Source organism: Tenrec ecaudatus, chromosome 2, assembly GCF_050624435.1.
Source record: "Tenrec ecaudatus isolate mTenEca1 chromosome 2, mTenEca1.hap1, whole genome shotgun sequence".
Lineage (NCBI taxonomy): Eukaryota > Metazoa > Chordata > Mammalia > Afrosoricida > Tenrecidae > Tenrec > Tenrec ecaudatus.
In genome coordinates this window covers 61,290,534-61,317,426 of record NC_134531.1, presented here as the reverse complement: position 1 = coordinate 61,317,426, position 26,893 = coordinate 61,290,534, and the positions used below count along the sequence as shown (strand labels likewise).

General features: G+C 41.7%; 1 protein-coding gene across 2 annotated transcripts in view; it reads right to left on the bottom strand.

Moving 5' to 3' along the window:
- RGS7BP (regulator of G protein signaling 7 binding protein) overlaps positions 1-26,893 on the bottom strand; it is a 134,935-nt gene that overhangs the window by 18,706 nt on the left and 89,336 nt on the right. For both annotated transcript variants that reach the window (XM_075543031.1, XM_075543032.1), the window contains one exon: positions 4,797-4,944. In XM_075543031.1, coding sequence (XP_075399146.1) covers positions 4,797-4,944 — 148 coding nt within the window. The remainder of the gene's footprint in view (positions 1-4,796; positions 4,945-26,893) is intronic.

Sequence of the window (26,893 nt, the reverse complement as noted above, 5' to 3'; positions counted from 1 at the left end):
CAACTGAAGGACACGATTCATGCCAAATTGTGCTAGCTCTAGTTCCTAAGAGGCCCATATTGAATTTATTTTGGTTTTGTAAGAAAACATTTGAGCTGGGCTGGCTCAGAAGGAATGAGAACCTCTCTGCCAAGTGCTCCCGTGCGGCATCCTGCGGTGGGAGCTTGAGCTCAGAGAAGCCCGGGCAGTGAGGACAGCATTTCAGAAGTGTACCCGAGAGGCGGAAGGCACAAAGTTAGCTGAATGCACCTCTTCTGCTCTGGGAAAAGGTGGGTCGGGATGTTAGTACTATTCTACTCAGAAGCTGTTGTGGCTACGCCGGCTTGCACACTTACTATTGTTTGCGTGGTGTGAGTTTCTCATGACCATGGCGGGAATTCAGGGCAACCCAGGTATTAAGCATTCACAGGAAAAGACTTACACTTATCAAACTAATGGGAGACTGCAGGTTAGGCTCTGAAAATGCTAGAGAAACAAAAGAGAGAAAGTAGTCTGCCCCATCATTGGCCAAAATGAGGCCAGAAAAAGGGTCAGCAGTAGCAGGGTAAACAAATCCTGAAACATCTGGAGAAGGGCTCTTCACAGAGAATAAAAGAAAGAAATGGAGGGAGGGAGGGAGAAAGACAAAGAGAGAGAGGGCAGCATTGCTTTCCTTTGGCCATTGGCATATCCTTTGAAGCTCCCTGGGCCTTAACTCACTAGCTACAATGCCATGCACACTTCCAACATCCTTCCTCACCTGAGTTCATGTGATCATAAAAGCACAGAGTTGTAAGCAGGAAGCTATTTTGAGGGCTTCTTGTTTAAGACAGGGGGCTTCTAGGTTAGGACAAGGGAGATTTGGATTTTTCAAATCTTTGGGACAATGGTTCTCAAATACAGTAGTAAGTCAAAAGGTATTGCTACCAAAATTCCACTTCATACATGCACGGGTTTATTTAAAAACCAACATGGTTAAACACATGTCTGTGATCAGAGGATGGCTGCAGATGAGTCCTTTTGGCAATGTACGTGTCTAAGTCTCATTAGAGAGTCTTCCAAACAGAAGATGCAGCCAGAACAGCGGCTTCTGAGGGGATTCGTTGTCGGGCCAGTTGACTTCAAGGCAGAGAGGTTAGGGTAACTGGGACTTTCCACAGGTGTAATCTAGATAGATTTTCTTTAAGGACAAAGGACAATCACAAGGACTTATTATGATAATGTTCTTAGAAAATTGAAAACAGCATTGGTGAGAAAAAAACCCAGGACAATTATAACAATGAATTATTTTTTCCATCCTGACAATATATCTGCTCATTTTTCTAGAACAGTGGCTCTCAACCTTCCTAATCCCGCAGCCCTTTAATATAGTTCCTCATGTTGTGGTGACCGCCCCCCCAACCATAAAATTATTTTTGCTGCTACTTCATCACTGTAATTTTGCTGTTGTTATGAATTGGGCAACTCCTATGAAAGGGTCATTTGACCCCCTAAGGAGTCGTGACCCACAGGTTGAGAACCGCTGTCCCAGGCAGGAGTTGTTAGGTACCAGTGAGTTGGTTCCAGCACCTAGTGAACCTAAGTACAACAGAACGACACACTGCCCGGTTCCGCGCCCTCCTCACAATTGTTCTTATGCTTGATCCCATGGTTGCAGCCACTGTGTCCATCTCCTTCAGCGCCTTCCTCTCTTTTGCTGCCCCACTACCTTACCCAGCAGATAAGCCTTCTCCAGGGAGTGGTATCTACCGATAACATGTCCAAAGTACTTGAGATGAAACCTAGCCATCCTTCCTTCTCGGGAGCATTCTGGCTAGGCTCCTTCCAAGACAGGCTTGTTTGTTCTGCAAGCAGCGTACGGCAGTCTCAATATTCTCCACCAGCAGCACAGTTCAACTGTTGGTAGGGTGGCAATGGCTTCTCACAAGAAGTTCATTGTGACCCACAGCCCTGATCTTGACCCTTCAGATGTATTCTTGTTTCCCAAACTCAAAGAACTTTTGAAAGGCACATGATTTGAGTCCCTCAATAAGCTAAAACTGCCATTTTAATGTGGTGTGAATCTAAAGGCATATAATTTTTTTGGGTGGGGGCTGGAGGATTCGAGGGACAGTCACCATCAGAAGTATATACTCCAAGATGGAGGCTATGTTGAGAAACAATAGCTTCAAGTTTTTATGTATATGTTTTAAAATAAAGCCTTTGGTGATTTTGTATTAGTGCTTTCTGACTTACTCTCATATACACTAAATCAATACTATTTCAGCTCCGGGGCATGTATCATTTAAGACAGCAAAAAGATTGCTTGATGCAAAATCAGATACATCTTTTAATTAGCTCTAAACTAGAGAAGCAATAACAGATCAACAGATTTTAAGACAATTTGTTAGGTGGGGAACAAAACAAGGGTGGTGGTGGAGATCATCTAAATGTTGAGAGAAAATTCTGTCCATTAACTTACTTTTCTTTGCCATTTAAGGAAAGAAATACAGAATTTAAGTTTAAGTATGAGATCCCTCAATCTATACCACTGCTTTGGTAAGCATGATTTGAGGACCACTGTCTTAAGAGGCCCTGGTGGCATAGTGATTACGAGACGGGACGTGTTCTGCATGGTTAGTAGTTTGAAACCACCAGCCACTGCAGGCAGAAAGAAGGACTTTCTACTCCTGCAAGTGATTAGTCTCAGAAACCCACACGAGAGTCACTGCGAATCAGCGTTGACTCGTTGACAGTGAACTTATTTTTGGTTTGGTCCTGAGAAGTACAGAGACCTCATTGTGTTTTCTTCTGACATGCTCACTGATACCTAAAGGGAACCTAACCTGGCAGCAGTTCATTGGAAAATGAGGGAGAAAACAGTCTGGTGGACTCGCTTTGTAGAAACACAACTGTGAACACAGTCAGAAGCTCCCTGCCCTCAACGCATTGCACTCCCTTCTCTCTGTTTTCCTCTGTGTGGGGACTTCAGGCGTACAAGTTCCAACAGGGATTTCTAGAGAGAGAGGGTGGCTGTGAGGTAAAGGGAATGCAGGGTCCTAAATCCAGAAATAAAAGGGGCACGTTCTGTTCCAGGTAACATTCTCAAGGGTGGATGGGATGAGTGGGAGGTGAATAAGCTCAAGATAGGAAAAGGCTAGGAATGCAATGCGTGGGATTGGTGCAAAGTCTCCCCATAAAATAATTCTCTCCACGGATGCCCAAAAGAATCGCTTTATACCCTGGCTCCACTCCAACAGATTCTTATTCAGTTGGCTTATAGTGGCAGCCAGGCATCATTGTCTTTAAAAGGGCCTCTTTGTGATTTTATGCATGGTCTGTTTGGAGACCCACAGGTCTCTCTAATGGTTGAGAGCCAGGAAGGACTGAAGGAGCCTCCCTTCAGCACAGGGTCTAGCACGTTCACGTCTTTTTACCTACTGCCTTTGACCTCAATCTTGACTTTTATGAACTTAAATGCTGTCCACACAGTTATTCCCATGACTCCTCAAAGCTTGTTTCACAAGCTTAGGCTTGGCTATAGAGGCTGTGCAGGGTTTCTGGGAAGGAAAATGTCTTTGCTCATTGATTATGTCTTCACCATGTCATTCTGGCATTTCCCCTGGAAATAGATGAAGGAATTTTCTATTGTAGAAATTAGCATAAATTGCCCCCTTCTTAGTTGTCTATGGGTCTATCGCACTGCCCCAAACAGCCTCATTCTTTGAATAGTTGGTTTTCCAAGCTTATAACAAAGTCCAAGTTTTATTAATAGCACATAATTACCACATGCTCCAAATTTCTATAAACACCGAAATTTGGTAATTAGCCTTAGAATTATATTATAATCGCAACATAGAACCACAATGGCTATAAGTGCCATTGTGTGCTACATTTCTAAAAATAAGAAAATAAAATGTTCATTATCTTGTCAATGACTCAACCCCCCCCCACACAGAACACTCAGTGGAATTGCCTGGTATTCATTCAGCTGTTTGTGCAGCTCTGGGGACCTCAGCAACAAAGGCCACAGAGATCAATGTGAAGGCTCATAAACAAGGGCCTTGTCCTTCTGCCTCCTAGAATGGCATTCTTAGCATCTGGATGAGACATGACACTTATTATGATACATTATTATTGTTCTCCTTCTTCAAGTGAAATAGAATCCCTGTAGAATCGCTGCTCCCTAGAAAAAAATACTCTCACTAGCAGGGAGAAGTTGTTAAGACAAGTCATTCTCTTTAACTATAAGGGCCATTAAAGTATATTCTAGGAAAGTACAGGGCGCTCTGCAAACATCTGTTTGTTGACGGGCGGGGATACTTGGCCTCTGACTCAAAGCTAAGTAGATCATTCCATGTACCAGAATTCTGAGAATCCACAGGAAGCATGTCTGCATGATTTTGGACACTTATTCCTTAAACAAATGGAGATTTGGGGACCAACTCAATGGGTGAGCTGTGACAGGCTGTAAATCCAATGTTCTCCCTGCCCAAAGAAGCATAGATTTTTCCTTTTTCCCAGAGAGGCCATGTGTTGGAGTGAGATAAGCGGAGACCTGAGAGCCTGCACCCACTATAGGTTCCTTTGCTGTCCCCGTGTATGGTTTTGGTCTAGTTACTCTCCCTCAGTTCAGTTTTGTTTTTGTAATCTGTAGCTTAGGCAGTCTCCAAGGTTCCTTCCAACCATGTCTCTCCAGTAGAACAAAAACAGCACCTTTGCTTTAGTTTTTAAGCCTGAAATAGAAATTTTCAACTCTCTGTGGACTCTGAGATTTTAACTGGGAGTGGATTGGCAATCCACTCATGCTAGTCTCTTTAGGATAGCTTCATACTTACCTCTCCGTGTTCTCAATGTCTGTGGAAACCTGCCAGGAGTGGTGCCGAGTGTCCGTGGGGGGTGATGAGGAGAGCTCCACAGCAGGTGCTACAGTACTCTCCTCGATTTTGCAATCCAGACTCTTGGTTCCCCCGCCAGGTTCCTTTCCTAAGGTAGGAGAGGGTGTTGGTAAAATGAAGAATGAGCCATGAATGAAGATTAGGTACACAAGATGTCACTGCAAAGTTTTGCTCTACTTTGAGTCAAAGACTCCATTAATCTAATAGCTTCCGGGATACAAAAGTAAATTTGTACACATGCATACAGACACATGTGTGAAGGTGTGTTGTATGTTTCACATTCAGGTCATGGTAGTTTGGGCCCACGTCTTTCTTCTGAGAAGGGCCTGGTGGGTTCTAACCATGAGCCTTTCACTTCGCAGCTGAGCTTTTGAACAGCTTTAACACCTAGCATATACTATCTCTAGCTCCATAGCTATACCACTTGCCTGCCAGTTTGCCATACTATGGTGGCTTGTATCTTGCTGTGATACTAGAAACTATTTCAATGTTGTTTTTAAAGTCAGCAAGGCCCTCCATGGCAGACAGGTTTCAGTAGGGCTTTTGAGGCTAAGGCAAACTGGGAACTGCTTCTGCAAAGTTTGGTCCCTGAAAACCTCATGAAAAATAGTGGAGTATTGTTTGATATAGTTCTGTAAGGTGAGACTCTTTTGGAAGGCACTCAAAATATGGCGAGGAAGAACTGTCTCCTTAAAGTAGAGTCAGCCTTAGTGATATGGATGCCGCAAAGCTCTGGGGGCTTTCATTTGCTGATGTGGCACAATTGAAATGAAAATAAACAGTTGCAAACATCCGTTAATAATCTAAAGTGTGCAAAGTTTGGTTCTGGGAAAACTGGAAGTCATCAAAAATGAAATGCAACACTTAAGAGATCAATATTCTAGGCATCAGTGAACTTAAATGGATTGGTGTTGGCCATTTGAGCCAGACGATCTATTATGCCAGGAAAGGCACACTGAAGAGGAATGGCCTCATATTTATTGTCAAAACAAACAAAGAAAAGTATTTTCCAAATTTAGCTTTAAGGAAATAGAGTAAAGAACTGGGGAAAAAAGGACATTTATAGAGGTCTAAATACAGGCATGTACATATGTAAATTACCTATAAATAATGATAGGGAAATAGATCTATGTACATATAGTTGTATATTAAGTATTTGGTAGCAGATGGACATTGGCCCTCTACTTGGGTACTCCATCAATGCAAGAAACATTTTGCTCTAATAATCTGGCATTCTGTGGTGCTCATTTGCCTGATGATTACTGAAGACAAAATGGGTGCATAAGCAAATGTGGTGAAGAAAGCTGGTGGTGCCCGGCTATCAAAAGATATAGAATCTGGGGTCTTAAAGGCTTGAAGATAAACAAGTGACCATCTAGCAGGGAAGCAGCAAAGCTCACATGGAAGAAGCACACCAGCCTGTGTGATCATAAGGTGTCAATGGGATAAGGTATGAGGCATCTAAGACCCAGAACAAAAAATCATATCAATGTGAATGAGGGGGTGGGCAGAGTAGAGACCCAAAGCCCATCTGTAGACAATTGAACATCCCCTTACACAAGGATCACAAGGAAGAGATGAGCCAGTCAGGGTGCAGTATAGCACCGATGAAGCATACAGCTTTCCTCTAATTCTTTATGCAAACTCCCTCACCTCCACCTGACTATCATGATCTCAATTCTACTTTACAAATCTGGCTAGACCAGAGCATGTACACTGCTACAGATGAGAGCTCACAACACAGGGAATCTAGGACAGATTAAACCCCTCAGGACCAGTCATAAGAATAGAGACACAAGGAGGGGAAGGGGAAGGTGGGGGGAGAAAGAAAGAACAGATTACAGTGATCTACATATGACCCCTTCCTAGGGGAATGAACAGCAGAAAAGTGGATGAAGGGAGACAGCAGTCAGTGTAAGACATGGGAGAAAGTTTTCAAAAATAAATTATCAAGGATTCATGAGGAAGTGAAGGTGGGGGAGGGGAAAATGAGGATCTGATATCAAGGGTTCAAGTAGAAAGAAAGTGTTTTGAAAACTATAATGTATGTACGTATGGATGGATTGTGATAAGAGTTGTAAGAGCCCCCAATTAAATGACCTAAAAAAAGAAGAAGAAATAAAAGGATTTAGCTTTAAGTTCAATGCTGTCAATGATAGCATAGCACCCATATGCTTACAAAGAGGACTAGTTAATATGACTATAATTTAAATTTATGAACCACCCACTAATGTCAAAGATCATCAAATTAAATATTTCTATTCTTCAGTCTGAACTGGATCAAGCTCATGGATGAATGTGAAAATTGGAAACAAAGAAGAAGGATCTGTAGTTGGAAAAATGGGGCTTGGTCATAGAAATGACACCCAAGAGCACATGATAGAATTTTGCAGAATTAACCACTTGCAAATGCCCTTTGACTGCAACTACACACATGGACCTTGCTTAATGGATCGTAGGACTCAAACTGACTTTATCTGTGGCAAGCGATGGTGGACAAACTCAGCATCCGTCAGAACAGGCCAGCAGTCCACTGAGGAAGAAACAGTCAATTTCTCATGCGAGGTGCTGAGTCGAAGCTGCAGAAAATTAAAGCAAATCCATGAGAACCAAAGTATGATCTTGAGTACATCCCACCTGAATTTAGAGATCATCTCAAGAATAGATTCGATTCATTGAACACAAATGATTAAGGATCTGATGAGGTGTAGCCTGACACCAGGAGTATGTGAGGCCTACGCAGTAGAAGGTGGCCTCCTGCCATTTCCTCAGACTCTGAACACAGGCTCTTTTGGTCGGTGGAAAGCAATAGAGAGAATGGATCTGCCTTCTATATCTTTTGCTCTCCAGGCTCAATCAATGTGTCTATTAGGAAAGACACTGGCCTCGTGTTTCAACTCACATGCCATGCCAAGGACCTGGTACTGGGCTGCTCTCGCACTGCTACACTACCAACTCATTAACATTTAGATGAACCAAGATAGATTCCAAGGAAGTCAATGGATACTCTCTGAAAATAAATCTCCAAATTGGTTCAGCTATGAATGTACTTGAAGATAGGCATATATCATCACTGGCTGGTGCCCTCTGTGAATTCTTTTCACCAGGCTGAAACATTTGTGCACCTGCTCAGAAGGATCCTGCCTGCACAATGGCCTACAGAGCCCAAGACTGGATTTTGAACTTGCTTCTACCATTCATCTATCCATCCATTTGCATATTCACACACTCGCAGTCTCATTCACATAAAAGTCAAAGACATATTCTCTTTCATGGAGCTCAATGTGCCAGAGATATAGAACTAATTACAAATGCATGTGTAACATTATGTAGTACTGAAAAAGAGTAGTTACGTTATTGCTTTTATTCTTTCATCCAGTTTTATTTTTATTTAACTATAGGAGTATGGGTCCATATTAGTTCTTATGAATAGTCAAGCATATATCATTGAACTCCTGAGACAGCAGTTCCACTGCTGAACTTGACTTCCCAGAATCTTGGTGTAGTTGTTTTTGTATATTAAGAAACAAGCAAACAAGTAAGAAAGAAACCATTTAAAAAGGAAATTAGCAATAAACTTGTGGAAAGAGTAATTCTTCTTAGCAAAATCTTCCAGGAAGCATTCTTCCTTGGATTTCTGATCTAGAGGAAACTGGCAAAAAGTGTGCCTCCTTAATTTTTAACCCACACAGTAGCAGCACAAAGAGAAAAAAGACAAGCAATTAAGTGCTACTGAGTGCATCTTTCAAGCAACTCTGGCAGAAATTGACCTTAACATTCTCCCAAGCGGAAGTGTATTGAGGAGGTTCTCGCGATCTTTCTGGGTGCATTTTATGTACATTAGTCTTGGGTGATGGAACTTGCCTGAGGAATTGTTTTTCCAATTATGTGGTATGCTGTTTGGTAGATTTAATTAAGCACATAATTTAGCATATCACCATTTCACAGTTGGAGGGCACTGACCTCTTAAAATAAGAGCTTTACTGTGAGAGTGTGGCAAACACAGTTTATTTGCCATCTACAGTGAGCTGTTTCTTCAGCCTTCATTTGAGTAAGTGTGGCTGAGACTTAAGAGGGGTGAGGTGGTGCCTCGAACTCACATCCTTCTGCTTTTCAAAACATGGAACTCAAGGGTCACCTGAAAGCATGTGTAGCTCTAGTCACACTCCCACGGCCTTTGAAATGCCACGGAGAATGGGGCATGCTTTGGGCAGTGGCGAGAATTTGCTCCCAGACAGAATTCTTCAGTTCCCAGATTTTGCCTTGGGTCAGGACTGTCCATGTAGAAACTTTACCAGAGTGGGGAAAAGGAGAGGGACAAGGATGGGCCTGTTGGAGACCTTTTTAAGGAGGATAGGCTCTGCATAGGGGTGGTGCATACCTCTTTCAGAATGGTCTTGAAAAGTCATTCCGTTCAATTCTCCATGTCCGATTTTTTTCCCTGACTGTTGGACGAATGCACAGACTGGAAAGAACAATATGCCCTACTCCACCCCAGTTCTGACCCTAAATTATAACCTGGGCAGATAAGGAACGCTTATTGTTTTAGCACTTGGTCACCTTACTGTGATAAATACAAATATTACTAAGGATTTACTCCTATTTTAAACTATCTCTTCTGTTTTATCAAGGAGTTTTCAATAGGAAATGGATTGTACACATGATTTTGGTCCGAAATCTCTGGACAAGTATCTTCCAACTGCATCGTCTCCCGTTCGAAACAAAAAATAGAATAAACTAATTAATCTGCTCATTCAACACTCATTAATTGAACTTTTATTCTGACCCAGGCACTATGATAGGTGATGGGAATATAATGGTGAAAACACTCAAGGTAATCAAAGCCTAGAGAGGACAACAGACAGGAGCTCAGACAACTATTCCTTAATGTAATATGTGCTTAATCAGTGCTCTGGAAATGTCTGGGGAACAAGCTGGAGGAGAACTGGACCAGCCGTCAAAATTGTGGTAGTTGGACGATTTTATGTCAACTAGACACTTCTACCTAGGGGTGGAGCTAAAGGTGTCAATCAAGTGGTAGCTTGATAACACCTCCTTGGGGGCTGCGGCCATGTATATGAGAGTGAGGGACTCTGGGAACTGCCTCACTCGCTGCCCCTCTGCCTTCGTGGTGGCCCGGAACTTTGCTGCTGACACTAACTGCTGGTGGCATCCTGCCGCGTTTCCACAACCTTTGCATCCAGGAGACTCCGCACTCACGGACTTGTGATCTGCTTTTCGGCTCACCATTCTCCCTGACCAGCACACAATGATGTGAGCCCCAGACTCATGGACTTGAGTTGGACTGGGTTAGGATGCCTTCTTGCTATCTAATTATTTCTTGATTTAAAGCTCTTTCTTAGACATAGATGAGTGCCACTGGATCTGTTTCTCTAGACAACCTGGCCTAATACAGGAAGCCCCCTAACCCCCCCCAAAAAGTTTCCTTCAAGAAGTCACATCTAAGCTGACACTCAAAGACAGTGTAGAGGGGAGCCAGGTAAAAAGAACAGGTGTGGGTTGGGGTGGGTAATACATCTCCGGCAGAGGAGACAACTGGATAGACCCTGCAAGTTCAGGGTCTCTAAAGCAGTTCCTGATACTGTGTGTTGGGTATGGGTGGCAGATGAGGTGGGGGCTACTGGTAAGAGATGAGGCTGAGGAGTTAGCACAGTGAGCCCTAAAATGTTTTTCTAAGGGACAGGAAGGAGTCAGCAGATGAACCCTCCACAAACGTGGCAAGGTCAATTCGAAGCTTTCATCCGTTATTTCTCCCATTGGATTCGTTATCCTCAGAGTGGACACTGGTCCTGCAATATCAGAGGGGTTTGCTGCCTTGTGTGAAGAAAAAGATTCAGCATCCTTTCAAATGGGGACTTCAAGTCAATGTTTTGCTTCAGCCATGAGAATTCATGTGCATTTAAAATCATTCTTATTATGAAATGAAGAATTCTGTCCCCTGAAAAATCAATTTCAGGCATCAGTGAACAAATATTTGCTTGGAAAGAGGGTGAGGGAGAAATCGTGCCTTCAGAGCACCTTGGAGTCATACTAGGCTGGCTTCAACTCTGTTGAGAACTAGGACATCACAATGCTGGCCACCTTCCCGATGGCCTTGCCAAACTGTGCGCATTCATCTCCTTGGGGACTTTCGTGTATTTTTTACTCTGTTTGCAGACTAAATATAATAGGCATGTTTGAGGAAAAGTTAAGGGAAACCACCCATGAAGCACATAACAGATGGAAGGCTGGCTATTCTTACATTCATGAGAAATGGCTGGTTACTTGGGAGAAACAAATATATCTGATTATGGACAACCTCAGGGGTATAATTAAGCACCCCCAACCTTAGAAGCCTTAGGTGCTGGCCCAGACGATTGGACTGGGATCCTTTATCACACTCCCCTCGAGATTCTGCCCTCCTTCTCTGCATCGCGTCTCGCTCTTCTGTTTGTACTTCCCACTCGATTCCTGTTCTGTTTGCTCCTTGCATGCCTGATTTCTTTTCTAACATCTTCAGCGTTGTAGCATTGGGAGGTACTTACAAAAACAATGTCTCCTTGGAAGCTTCTAGTTTGACCTCTAGAACCCAAGTCAATTTGTGCATTTAAGTCATTCTCCCCAGGAATCAAAACAGACAAACCAACAAACCAAAAAACTCTTTGATCTAATAATATATTGTATTGTCATTTCTTTGATGCCAGAGGCACGTTTTCTATGTCCTTTAAACTCTGTACCCAGTATTTTCATCGCGCCCCGGCAGGGCAGGCTTTAAGGTTATTTTCGTACTGACTGAATATCAATGACAGAATGGACATGGTTTATGACAGGTGCACAGAAGCCTACCCAAATAAATTATTCTCAATCTTGTGCATTTCTTAGCTGGTGCTTTTAAACCCTACGCACTGTGAACAGGACTAGGGGGATGTATGCCATTGGTGAAAGGATCTACTTTGATTCTGTTGTGTTTTGAAAATGAATGTGATTTAAATGGAAATAAGTGATATTGGTAGTTTTTAATTTGTGTTCAAAGTCATCGTTCCCTACACTATTATAATCATCTTTAGTGCCATAAAGCACATAGTAGAAAGTTAAAGTCGTGCCAGGCACAGAGCTTCATTCTGGCCCATGCACTAAAAAGAAACCTTTTCCTAAATAGAAGGGATAGAGGAGGCACCCTGAGCCCCGCCCAGGGCCACAACTCAATGGCCACTCTGCACTGCGCACGGCACTGTAGCTCCATCAGCGCTCCAGAGCAGCAGACATACTGGTGCACATGTGGTTGTGTGAGACATGGAAGCACAAGTCAGCCTTGGAGGACACAAGAAGGGCTGGCAAGGGAATATATACAGGAAGGAGAGGCCTGTTGTAGACTTCGATGGCTCTATTTCCAGACCTTAAGATGGCCAGTCCAACGTATGGGATGTATTTCTTGCATTCTTCCTGTTGTTAGGTGCCATCGATTCAAAGTTGGTCCGGACCCATAGTGATCCTATGTCCAGCAGAACTAAACACTACCCAGTTCTGAGCCATCTTCACAATTGTTGTTATGTGTGAGCCCATTGTTGCAGCCACTGTGTCAATCCATCTTGTTGACAGCTTTCCTCTTTTCCCATGCCCTTCCACTTAAATAATCACGATGTTGTTCTGCAGAGACTGGTCTCGCTTGACAACACATCCGAAGGATGTGAGATGAAGCCTTGTCCTCCTGGCATCTAAGGAGAATTCTGGCTGTGCTTGTTCCCAAACACATCTATTTGTTGCATCATTAGTTTAATTCCAACTTCTCCATGGCGGAGGTATTGTTGGCTAGCCAGCGTGGAGTTGGCCCCAGCTCAGCAGATCTTCCAGACTAACACTAGGTATTACGCCTAGTGATTTACGTTTACAATTCAGGCAATGAAAATGCTACGTCTCCATAACAGGTACGATGGCAAAATTATTCTTCCTTAGTATCACATGATCGCTACATCTTTTTTTAATAGTGAAATCTACATAACATTTGCTAGTTCAGCCATTTCTGCATGTTAACTCAGTGACACTATGTTCTCCCTGTGATGTGATCATCATCATCATCTGTTTCCTGAGAATCTGTGTCTGCTTTCTAACTATACGCAGTGATTCCTTAAACCTCTTTCCTCAGTTTAAAATATTTTGTACGTCACTAAATGACCCATGAATTAACTTCCTCTCCTTTATTAAAATTCATTTTAAACTTAATTTTATTTTGATAAGAAATTAAATACACATAGGACTTTAGCTATTAAAGGTGGCATTTGTTAAACATGTTCAATAACCACTAAATAGGTCGAGTCTGTGAATATAATCCAGTCAATTATAATTCTACAAAGGACACTTGATGGTTTGCACAATGGGTTACATGTTGAGCTGCTGATCCCAGGTCAGTGGGTTGAATCCACCAGCGATTCCAGGGGAGAAGGGCGAGGTGGTCTGCTCCTGTAAAGGTTTACAGTCTTAGAAAACCACCAGGGTAGTTCGACATTGCCCTCCAGGGTAGCTGTGCATCAGAATTGACTTGATGACCGTGAGTTTTGTTTTCGAGTTGGTAATACTACTTTTCCTCTCCCCATCTGATAAGTTCTCTTTCCCTTCTCCAAATAGCGCAGGGTAGTTTTCGCTGGTTTAGTGGAACCATCACAAGCTTTGTAATGAGAACAAATCCTACAAGGTCACAGGCAGCTTATCTTTTTGGATATCAGTTTTGACATCTGTAAATGGGGGAAATACTATTTGAGAATTAAAATAAGATGGCATGTATAAAGCACTGGACAAGAAGAAGATACAGAATATATAGAAGTGATCACTACTTCAATTATCCTATTCTTTAACTGCCATCTACTTTGACTAGTGGTGACAAATATGGTGTCCTACTCACTGGAGGTGGTAACATCCAACGTGCAGGGATTTTATTTCTCTCGTCTTCTTTTTGTCACTTTTCAGGTTACCAAGATTGTTTCTTTTATCTGTCTTTCTTGTCTCTTTTTTAATTGCATGTTTCTGACATTTTTATAATTTCATTTTGCTGCTACTGCTGTGGAAGTTAGGATCTTTTATCTTTTCAGTATTTTTTCTAAAACAACTAATACATGTATTTGATTTATGAACATGTAAAAGTAATCTGTATCTTCATAAACAATCAAAGAATAATATATCCTTTTAAACTTCTTTTAGCTGCTATCAGACTTGTATAATATTATTGTTATGCATTTTAATCATATATGTATATATCACCACTTGGCTGTCAGTTTGTCACACATATATATATATATATTTTAATATTTTTTTATTTTAACAATTTATTGGGGCTGATACAATTCTTTTCACAGTTCATACATATACATACATCAATTGTATAAAGCACATCTGTACAGTCTTTGCCCTAATCATTTTTTTCCTCTTTTCTTCTTTTACATTTTATTAGGGACTCAAACAACTCTTACCACAATCCATACATATACATACATCAATTGTATAAAGCACATCCATACATTCCCTGCCCCAATCATTCTCAAGGCATTTGCTCTCCACTCAAGCCCCTTGCATCAGGTTCACTTCCCCCCCCCCCTCCCCATTCCCCCCTCCCTTATATGCCCTTGGTAATTTATACCTCGTTATTTTGTCATATCTTGCCCTATCCGGAGTCTCCCTTCCCCCCTTCTCTGCTGTCCCTCTCCCAGGGAAGAGGTCACATGTGGATCCTTGTAATCAGTTCCCCCTTTCCAACCCACTCACCCTCCACTCTCCCAGCATCGTCCCTCACACCCTTGGTCCTGAAGGTATCATCCACCCTGGATTCCCTGTACCTCCAACCCTCATATGTACCAGTGTATAGCCTCTGTCCTATCCAGCCCTGCAAGGTAGAATTCGGATCATGGTAGTTGGGGGGAGGAAGCATCCAGGATCTGGGGGAAAGCTGTGTTCTTCATCGATACTACCTCACACCCTAATTAACCCATCTCCTCTCCTAAACCCCTCTATGAGGGGATCTCCATTGGCCGACACTTGGGCCTTGGGTCTCCACTCTGCACTTCCCCCTTCATTTAATATGATATATATATACATATATATACATACATATATACATATACACATATATACACATACATACACACACTTATATCTTTTTTTTTGCATGATGCCTTATACCTGGTCCCTTGGGCACCTCGTGATCGCACTGGCCGGTGTGCTTCTTCCATGTGGGCTTATTTGCTTCTGAGCTAGATGGCCGCTTGTTCACCTTCAAGCCTTTAAGATCCCAGACACTATCTCTTTTGATAGCCGGGCACCATCAGCTTTCTTCACCACATTTGCTTATGCACCCATTTGTCTTCAGCGATCCTATCATGGAGGTGTGCAGTCAATGATATGATTTTTTGTTCTTTGATGCCTGGTAACTGATCCCTTTGGGACCACTCGATCACACAGGCTGGTGTGTTCTTCCATGTGGACTTTGTTGCTTCTGAGCTAGATGGCCGCTTCTTTATCTTCAAGCCTTTAAGACCCCAGTCACTATCTCTTTTGATAGCCGGGCACCATCAGCTTTCTTCACCACATTTACTTGTTCACCCACTTTGGCTCCAGCCGTTGTGTTGGGAGAGTGAGCATCATAGAGTTCCAATTTAATAAAAGAAGGTATTCATGCATTGAGGGAGTGTTTGAGTAGAGGCCCAAGGTCCTTCCGCCACCTTAATACTTGACCTATAAATATAGACACATAGATCTATTTCCCCATCCTCATATATATATTTGCATGTACATGTCTTTGTCTAGACCTCCATGAATGCCCTTTGACTCCTAGCTCTTTCCTCCATCTCCCTTGACCTTCCTCCTGCCCTACTACCATGCTTCATCGCCACCTGGGCTAGAGTATACCTCTTCTCTAAGCAACCTTACCCTTGATCATTTCCCACCAGGCCTGCCACTCCTCCTTCTCTACCTTTTGGGGTCCCATGTTTTTCCCTTGTCCCTGGGTTTGTTAACACCACTTCCTTACCCCCCTCTCCCCCACCCCAAGTCCCCCCGGGACTGTCGGTCCCGTTGTTTTTCATCCAGATAGTTCATCCAGCCTGTCCTATTCAGACAGACCTGTGGAGTCACTAACATGCACGAAAACTAGACAGAGGAAAACAAAGCAACAGTATACAACCAGACAACAAACCAACCAAAACAAACTTGTCACACATATTATGGTGGCTTGAGTGCTATTAGAAGCCATGTCACTGATATTTCCATGCCAGCAGAAAGCTAACCCAACAGACTCCTGAAATTATGGAGCATTATTAATATCACATGCAAATGAACTTTTTCAGAAGACAACATTACATTGACAGCGAGCTACTAGAAATTCAAACTGTATTCAGAAGATGGAATGAAGGATGTATCTATATCTCTATCTATCTATATAAATCTGTATATATATATATATATATATATATATATATATAGAGAGAGAGAGAGAGAGAGACAGAGAGAGAGAGAAATCATTTTATTGGGGGCTCATACAACTCATCACAATCCATACATTCATCCATTGTGTATCAAGCACCTTTGTACATTTGTTTCCCTCATCATTCTCAAAACATTTGCTTTCTACTTGAGGTATTGGTATCAGCTTGAAGGATATTTTTACTGACCTTCACTGAACCTTGGCTAAAAGCATAGAATAGCAGAAATATATTTATTTGAACTTTATTGACTATGCTAAAGCATTTGACTATGTGGATCATAACAAACTATGGATAATTGTGAGAAGATAGAGACTTCCAGAGCACTTCATTTTGTTCACGCAGAACTTGTACATGGACCAAGAGCCAGTTGTTGGACCAGAATAAGGGAATACTACAAGGTTTACAGCCTGGAAAGGTATGCACCAGGGTTGTATCCACTTACCATACTTATTCAATCTGCATGCTGAACAGGGAAATTAGACAACATGAAGAAGAATGGGGCATCAGGATTGGAGGAAGGCTTATTAACAACCTGTGATATGTAGATGACACAACCTTGCTTGGTGAAAGTGAGGAGGACTTGAAGCATGTGGGAAACAGAAAGATTTCTCCCACGTCATCTCTCCCAAATATGTTAGATTTAGGACACTGTTTGCAGCTAATGGTAAAAGTTACTTCCCTTGAGGCAATCAGCTGCCAGACTGCTGTCTCCCTGCTGCTGGGGATTATGGACTACTTCTCCCTGAGGCTTGGGACCATTAGCTTGGTTCCTGTAGGTGGGGTTTATACCCCACTGATAATGGTTCCTATGGAGATCCAGAGAACAGGTCAAACTGACTCTTTGACATCCAAAGTTAAGTTGCCATCCTAAATCTAGTATCCACCCATCTTGTCACATGTATACCCCCAATCCCTCCTCTTCCTATTGCATGTATATACCTAGATTGTCCCCCTCTCATTGGTGTATAACCCATAGTGCAAACCACTTCCTGTGACGTATGTCTTTACCTGTAATTAGGGGGCTTGCATGCCCCCCAAAGTTATATAGGCCTGGGTTAGCAATATATGTTCATTGTCTTGCCACACTAGATTATGTACTCCATGAGAACAGGAACCTTGTTAGTCTTCACTGCAGTTCGCCAGCATCTAGAACAATGTCTGACATACACACGAGAGCTTCAAAAACCTTTTGGAAAAATTCTATGATCTTTTTCAATTGAATTTTCCACAAGCTTTTTGAATACCCCTTGTGTGATATGTGTTTTAGAAATATTTGTTAAAAGAATGAATATACAATTCTACTTAGAATTTGCAAGCAAATAATCGGGAAAGCTGGATTATCCAAAGAAGGCAGCATCAGAACTGGAGGAAGGCTTACTAACAACCTAAAACATGCAGATGACACCACTTTGCTTACTGAATGTGAGGAGGACTTGAAGCACTTGCTGATAAAAATCAAGGACTGCAGCCTTCAGTATGGGTGTAATGTAAAGAAGACCTAATGTAGAGAAGATCAACGTCCTCACAACTGGACCACCAATAGGTAATCTCATGATAAACTGAGGAAAGATCGAAGTTGTCAAGGACTTCAACTTGGATCCATGATCAATGCTCACAGGAGCAGCAGTCAAGAGATCAAACGATGCATTCATTAGGTATATTGACCAAGACCTGTTTAACATATTCAAAAGCAATGATGTTAATTTTCAGACTAAGGCGTGTTTGACCCAAGCCAGGGTGTTTTTAATTGCTTCATATGCATGTGAAAATTTGGCATTAAATAGGAAAAACTGAAGAAGTATCTATGCATTTGAATTATGGTGCTGGCAAAGAATATTCAAGTACCATGAACTTCCAAAAGAACAAATCAATCTGTCTTGGAAGAAGTATAGCCAGAATGCTCCTTATCGGCAAGGGTGGCAAGATTTCATCTTACATATTTCGGACATATTGCCAAGAGAGGCCAATCGCTGGAGAAGGACACCATGCTTGGTAAAGTGGAGGGGCAGTGACAAACAGGAAGGCCCTGACGAGCTAGATTGACAGAGTGGCTGCAACAATGGGCTCAAACACAATTTTGAGGACGGCACAGGTCTGGGTGGTGTTTCATTCTGCTGTGCACAACGTTGCTATGAGTGGGAACTGACTCAATGACATCTAACCACAACTCAGAATTTGAATCACAGTCTCTTTTAAGATTTAATATCCTTAATTTCTTCTAGCCCATTGTTCTATTTTAATATCATTTGCCTTATTAAAACAACTGAAAATAAAGTCTTTCTTTTGTCTGTATCCTGTTTGTTTTTTATGTTGCCTGTTTCTTTTAATGGGGTGGGTCGTTTCCTTTTATTTCTTAGTAAGATGCTGGATCCGTTGGAGACTTTACTGCGCTCATTCTATTCTTTGTCTTTGGTATATCCTGTACTTTGCTGGATAGTGGTTCATTAATTTCTCATTAGGCCATCTTGAGCTCTCAGCTCCCAGCAGATTTTGAATTAAGATTTTCAACTTTGGCTCAACATCTCTCTATCCTTTCCTCTTTTATCATGGTAACATCAGAGCAATTCAGGATGAGTCTATCTTATATTAAGGCTTAGTGGGGAGGGAACCCTCTCAAATGTCTCTGAATAATTTTGCTATAGGCTGTAGTACTTGTCTGTCAGTCCAGTACTTGTTGGTCAGTTTTTCAGGCTATGGGGGCTTGTGTGTGGCTACGATGCCAGAAACTCTTCCCAGGATTTCAAACGCCAGGATTGCAAACATGGAATCATGAAAATGTATAGGTCAGTGAAGCTTCCAGGCTTAGAACAGACAGTGAAGCGGGATTCATTTCCCCACTTTGGAGGAAGGAGTGGCTGAAAACTGTATCCATAGCTTTGAAACACTAAGAAACTGAAGGCCTACTGAATGGAAGAAATCATTCTTTGAGATCCTCCTGGAGGACGGGCCCTGGGGTCAGAGCACACTCAAAATGGGACCGAGGAGTCGACCATAATAACCTAAGTTGGGTAAAGTCAGTGGGAGCTGAGCCTTTGGGAACTTCATTTGCTGATAGGACACTACTCAGGGTAAGGAGAAACAGTTGCAAAAATCTGCTAATGATCAAAACTTTCAATGTGTGAAGTATGAATCTTTGAAAATTGGAAGTCATCAAATATTAAATGGAACACATACAGATCAACGTCCTCAGCATTAGTGAGCTGAAGTGGACAGAGTTTTAAAAGAAATCATTTTATTGGGAGCTTCTATAGATATTATAACAATCCACAATTCAATTATATGAAGCATAATCGTACAATTGCAGCCACCATCAGTTTCAAAACATTTTCTTTCTTCTTGAACTCTTGGATATAAGTCCTCCTTATCCCCTCCCTCCCACATCCTACCCCCCAGAACCCTTTTCATTATATTATATTTTATTTTTTGCCATATCTTGCACAATGGAATGTATCCATTCACCTACAATTCTGTTATTTATTACCCTTAAGTGGTATTATACAGCCATCATTGCTGTCAGTTCCCTTCCTGCCTCCACCTCCTCTCTTCCCATAACCTCAGGGAATCATTACTCCCATTACTATTTCTGAAGGGTTTATCTATCTTGAATTTCATGCATCAAATGACCTTAATTATAAAAATGAACATACACAGATCTCACAAAAAATGGAATATAAATCTTCAAAAGGCTGATCAAGAAGAATAAGCCAAATATTATAATGATGCTGAGCATATCTTAAACTGAAAGAACTTAAGAAAAAACATCAAGCCTCAAGCTGAAAGCTTGAAATATTTTATGGGCAAAATGTTTAATGATGCAGCAGAAAGCATCAAAAGAAGATGGAAAGAATACATAGTCACTGTACCAAAAAGAACCGGTGGACATTCCACCATTTCAGGAATCAGTATCTGAGCAAGAACTCAGGGTGCTGAAGGAAGACGTTCAAGCTGCACTGAATGTATTAGCTCAAAACAAGGCTCCAGGGACTGATGGAATGCCAATTGAAATGTTTCAACAAGCTGATAATGCACTGAAGCACTCCCTCTTTTATACCAGGAAATGTAGAAGACAGCTACTGGGCCAAATGACTAGAAGAGATCACCATTCCCAAGGAAGGTGACCCAACAGCAAATTTTTGTTTAAGATCATCCAACAACAATTGCAGCAGTACGTTGATAGGGAGCTGCCAGAAGTCCAAGCTGGAGTCAGAAGAGGATGTGGAACCAAGGACATCATTATTGTTGTCAGATGGATCTTGGCTAAAAGCAGAGAATACCAGAAAAATGTTGACTTATGTTTTATTGACCATGCCCAGACATTTGACTGTGTGGATAAAAACGAACTATAGACAGCCTTGAGAATTGTGGGACTTCCAGAACACTGCATTGTGCTCATGTGGACTTGTACATGGAACAAGAGGAAGTTGTACAAACAGGATAAGGGCTTAAAATCAGGAAAAGAACATGAATTGAAATCAGGAAAGGTGGGAAAGAGGACCGGGGTTTTATACTCTCACCACACGTACTCAATATATGTGCTGAGTAAATCACCAGAGAAGTTGGTATATATGAAGAAGCGTGTGGCACCATGACCAGAGGAAGGCGTATTGACAGCCTAAGCTATACAGATGTTACAATCTTGCTTGTTGAAAGTGAGGAACAATCGAAGCACTTGCTGATGAAGATCAAGAACTGCATCCTTCAGTATGGGTTATACATCAATGTAAAGGAGACCAAAATCCTCATAGCTAGACCAATAGGTAAAATCTATTGGTTATAGTAAATGGAGAAAAAAATCAAAGTAAACAAGAATTTTGTCTTGCTTGGATTCACAATCCGTGCTCATGGAAGCAGCAATTAGGAGAGCAAAAGATGAATTGCAGTAGGTAAATATGCTGCACAAGACCTCTTTAGAGTATTGGGAAGTATGGATGTTAATTTGAGGACTAAGGTGCGCCTGACCTAAGTCATGGGATTTTCAATGGCTTCATATGCCTTTAGAATTTGGACATTGAATAGAGAAGACAGATGAAGAACTGATGTATTTGAATTGTGCTGGAGAAGAATATTGAAAGTACTATGCACTGCTAAAAGGACACTGATTTGTCTTGGAAGAATTATGGCCACAGTGCTTCTTAGAGCAATGGTCATGAGACTTTGTCTTACATACTTCGGACATGGTTAGGAGAGGCCAGTCCCTGCAGACGGACATCAAATTTAGTAAAATAGTGGTGCCCTCAGCGAGATGAACTGACACCATGACCCCATGGTTGCAACAGTAGGAGCAAACATGGTGTGGTAGTTGCATAATCTCATATACACTTGATAAAGAGTGAAGGAGTGGACTCTAGTCTGTCAATTGGGTCACAGCCAGATGGTACCTCCTTGTGGGCATGACCTTCTCATAAGGTGGGTCCTGGGAACCTCAGCCCTCTTTCTGCTTCACCTTCCTGTTGATGTGCCACTTCGAACCACGCAGATGAGCCAGTGCTCTGGAGATGCATCCACCATCATTGGATCTACAAGACTCTGCACCCACCAGCCTGTGATCTTCCTGCATTCTGCACCATTGAATGTGGATGCATGAGCCTGGAACGGGATTTATGGACTAATATTGGATTTATGGAGTAGGATCCAACATATGGACTTGATATGGACTGGGCTGGGATGTTTGCTTGATATATAATTACTTCTCAATAGCAAGCTCTCTCGTATGCATATATGAGTGTCCCTGGGTTTGTTTCTCTAGTCAACCTGGTCTAACACACATGGGGACACTTGTGAGGACGGTGCAAGACAGAGCAGCGTTTCGTTCGGTTGTGCAGAGGGTCACTATGGGTAGGAACTGACTCTCTGGCACCTAACAACAGCAGCAGCAACATGGCAGGGAGGCAGAGCAGAAGCAGGGAGGACCACTCTGACAGACCAAGGTGAGCAGAGAACAAAGAAAGATTGGGCTCCTCTGTGAAGGGAGCGCTAACCTGGAGCCCTCTGCCATCTGTTCCTCTTAGGGGGAATGTTTTCATAGCTTATTGAATGGGTGTAAGGAATGAGGGAGATGAAAGTCAAGCTCCAATGGCAGTATCATTCAGTCCCCTTAGTCACTTGGCTCAATTTTTGCCATCCAAGTGAAGGAAACCTGCAATCTCATTTCATCTGGTGGCATTTGTGGTCAACTTGATACATGGAGTCTGTAATGGGAAAAGATTTCCTCCCTAACTGACTGTGAAGAAGTAAGCGCAACTATTTTTCACTACAAATACAGAGATTAGACCTTGTCAAGTAATGCTTCAATCTTCAACCTGAAGTGTAAGAATCCACAAAATGATGAAAATGATTCCCACCTGTCATCTCCTGAAAACCAACAGTTTTGAGAACCGCTCTCCCTAGTCTAACCCAGTAGCCTTCCGTGAAGGTGGGTTTTACCTTACATCACTGCAATTTACGTCAACTTTGTTGTCCATGAACAAAGAAAATCATTTCAGTTTCCATTTTCTTCATTTCTTTGGCAGCAGCATGATCTTGCAAAGCAAAAAGAGATTTCCAAGTAGATCACACCAGCCCAACCACACAGGAGGATCTACTGAAGACAGGGTTAAGGACAAAGGATACTTATCACTCGCTTAATTGGAAGAGAAGAACAAGCATCAATATCCATTTCAAGCTCACTGAAGGAGCTTTAAAATGATCAGAGGCTTGTTTTCCTCCCCAGAAATAAATGAGACTTTTAACATTTGCAGTGACCTTGTTCTTCAGAGAGCAAACAATGTCATGACTATCCAATAAAAGAGTAAAAATAAATGTGATATACAAACCCTTCCTTGACTGCCGGTGGCAGCCAGGGAAGAGGATAGACATAAAATAAATTAAACACACAAACAGTTAGGAAACAATTTAATTCAGTATGTAACTCCACCAAAAAAATGCAAGCAGTGGCTCTCATAGAGGGAGGCAACTCTAGTGACTCCATTCTAATTCTTCCCTTTCCTCGATGGAAAAGAAAGGTGAAAGAGGAGCAAAATGGCCAACATCTACTACTCACAAGAAGTGAGGCTACATGAGCTTTCCTAAAGCCATTTCAAAATTGGTTTTATCATAGCATTTTAAGAAGCATAAACTCCTTTGAAGCAGAAAGAGAGCTCAAGTTTTGCCAACTAGAATGGGGGGCACCGTTTCCCAGAATCTTGGAACTGACTACTGCATTTCTTGTAGGAAGGGACTTGACGAGGTTATCTAGGAAGGGCCATTTCCTAGCTTCCAGCCCACACCAGCTGCCACTGGATAGAGTGTATCACCCTGCAAAAATAGGATGACTTCTTTATTCTTGGTAGAAAGACTTCTTTGTCTAGGGTAAATAGTCTTTTCTGCTAAGAGGTGACTTTAAAACTTTATATACATGTATCCATACATACAAGGTAAGTAAACATGTATTCTCCTAGAGTTCCAGTTTATGCATGCATGAGTTGATTCCAAATGAAGCATGTTCCAACGTGTCTCTTCCATTAGGGGATGGCTGCAGACAAGTTTTCCAAGTTACACACTTGTATTCATCTCCTTAAGGTGTGTGTTAGTCTGGGTAGACTAGAGAAACAAATCCACGGACACACATATGTATATAAAGGAGGGGAATTGAACATTGAGAAAACATCCCAACCCAGTCCAGTCCAAGGCCATAAGTCAGATAGTAGCCCATATGTCCAATATCAATCTATAAAGTCTTTTTCAGAGTCATGAAACACATGCAATGAAGTCAAATGCAGGATTATCACACGCCTGTGGGTAGAAAGTCTTTGGGTCCAATGGTATTGTAAGTAGCTCAGCGCTGGCAGGGGTCTCTCTGTGGCTTCTCCACCTTCCTAGATCTAGTTGCGTCTATGTGGCTTGTCTTCTGCAATGTCTCCCAGGAAGTGGCAGAGAGAGAGGGGTGTCTTCCGCCTCCAAGGAGGAAGTACCAGATTTCCCAGAATTCTCAGGAGAAAGCCATGCCCACACAGAAGTCTCATTGGCTAACTCCAGATTGACAGCCTAGACTCCACCCCTATACTCTTAATCCTTAAATTGACACTAGGTGACTACCACAAGGTGCCTTCAAGTAAAACGGATATATATTTTTTTATGTGCCATTAGCTTAAAACAGTTTTTAGGTTGGGGCGGCTAATAACAAATTTTTAACAAAATTCAAAGTTATCTTCCCAAATCACAAGTTTTCAGGAATGCTGCCCCATTAAAAACAAAAAAACAATTTTTACATGGTTCAAGATTTTGCAGTAAAACCTTTGACTTAACTGCATATGTATTTGTGTGTATATAATATATCGTATACTATAGATTGTACACATACACACATACGCATTTTAACTACTTAGGGAATGCTTCCTCAATTTTTACTACCTCCACTTCCTGGTCTAAAGTTTTGAGCTACTTACATTTATATTTTACTTCATTATTTGTTTAGAATCATGCAAATTTGTCATTAACCTACATTTCGATTCAATCTCTACATAAATCATGTTAGCAGGCCTTCTTTTGCCATGCCTTGCCCATTTCTGGTTTTATGAAGCCAGGTCTTATTTGACTTTTACTTCTATAATGTCATGTGGTCTCTCAGATTTGCTGATTTTTTTCTGTTCACCTTTATGAGCAGAAACTCTTCGTTTCAAGAGCAAGATAAGTGTCACATCTCTTAATTGTCTTCTTAACTTTAATGCTCTTGTGCCATGGCGTGTAAGCCCATGTCTTGCTCAACTGATAGCCAGCAGACCATGCCACTCATGCCAAGCATCCCTGTTCTTTCAAACACGACTGCCTCTCCTGGGTGTCAGGAGTAGATCCTTGTTGCGTATGTGGAGGAGGCTCCTGGCCATAGAAGGTTACTCTTTAGTTTCAAATTATAATAAAGGAAGAAAGAAGAGAAACAATGACACCCACTTATACTTTTGTGTTATCTTTATGGTAGGAAGATAAAGTAGCAAACAGTACAAACATGTCAGGAATTCAAAGCAATAATTATAGAGTCCATCCCTTAGGTGTAATGGAGAAATTAATGGAGGGAATAAAGAAATAGAAAAAAGTATAATAGAGTGATAGGATTAGGAAAATTAAAAATGACTTTTTTTAATGGAACAATCACTCTTTCATGACCTAATGTTTTATTTGACATTCCAAAAATATCCAAGAACACAAATAAGATGTTCAGTATATATTTTCATGTGTCTGTTTCTTAGTGCTTTATTTTCTCTGGCTTAATGACATTTTTCTGGCTGCCTACTGCTAGTGACTTCTCTATTTTCAATTATCCCTACACATTACCATTTTCTTTATTCCTAGTTTGAGAATTTCTCACTAATAAGAAAGTCTCTTCCATATGGCCCTTACTCTAGTGGTACATACACAATGTGAACAGAATCTAGTAATTCTTGGACAAGCATTTTGTGAACCCAAGAGACTTGCCATGAGTGAATGATATTATATACTACCTATTGGCTACAGATGGGGATGAGAAAGTCGCACATATATTCACTGAAAGAACTGTGCAGATGTCCACCCCCTGCCCACCTCCAGCAACAAGAGTAACTTTGGACTCAGTCTGTCTAGGGTGGGATGGAAAGGTTTTGCATTTCTAAGAAGATCTCAGATGGCGCTAACCCAGCTAACCCAGGCATGAGAGTAGGAGAACCACCGCCTTCTTCCAAGGGTCTTCTGTCAGGCAGTCAAGGAAAAGGAGCAACTCACTACACGAAAGATCGCGTCAATCTGTCCCAGGAAAGATCCCAAGCTCGGTGAACATATGGGGCAGCTCTGCTCTATCCTTTTCGTGGCTCTGAGTTGGAATCCACTTGGTGGCACACGAGAACAACAATCTGGTTTTGTATTTGCTTTAGATATTTTAGAATAGTGTGAAGAAAGCATAAAGTGAAGTCAAAAGCATGCGCTTCAATGAGTAGAGAGCGACGGCGGTGGAGGCTGGCATGGTAGGAGGTTGGGAGTTTTTCTTTTCACTCACTGGTGGAAGGGGTTATTTGTTGGTTTGTTTCAAAGGGTAGAGCAGAAGCTCCCAGTCTTCCTCGTGCTGCACAATTATCTGGAGCGCCTCCCAGAGAGTCTGATTCAGTAAGTCCTGCAGAGAATCAAGGGGTCTGCATGTTGACCCAGCCCTGTAGTTAATTTTGAAGCAGATTTTTAAAAAGATTACGCTTTAATTGGTAATGATTTTAGAAAAATAAAATAGAAATCCAAGTAGAGACTTACTCCTACATGGGACAGAAATCAAAGATATTATTGGGTCTGTTCTTTTTATAGTTTTGCATAGAGCATTAGAGTAGGAAGGGAGAATATTAATTATCTTTCAGAGAAAATGCAGGAAGGACGGAGAACAGAAACTGATACCAAAGACAAATGGTGGCGAAGATTAAATGAGCTACTCGGTTAAAAGGCGATGCAGTTTTTTTCATTTGGTCGTTCAAAGCTGAACATGTTAAGAAAACAATAGGGATGAGAGAAATCTGTTTTCATGCAGAAAGCTACCAAAAAAAAGTTTCCAAAACTTTGTTGGAAACCAATTATAAAAAGACA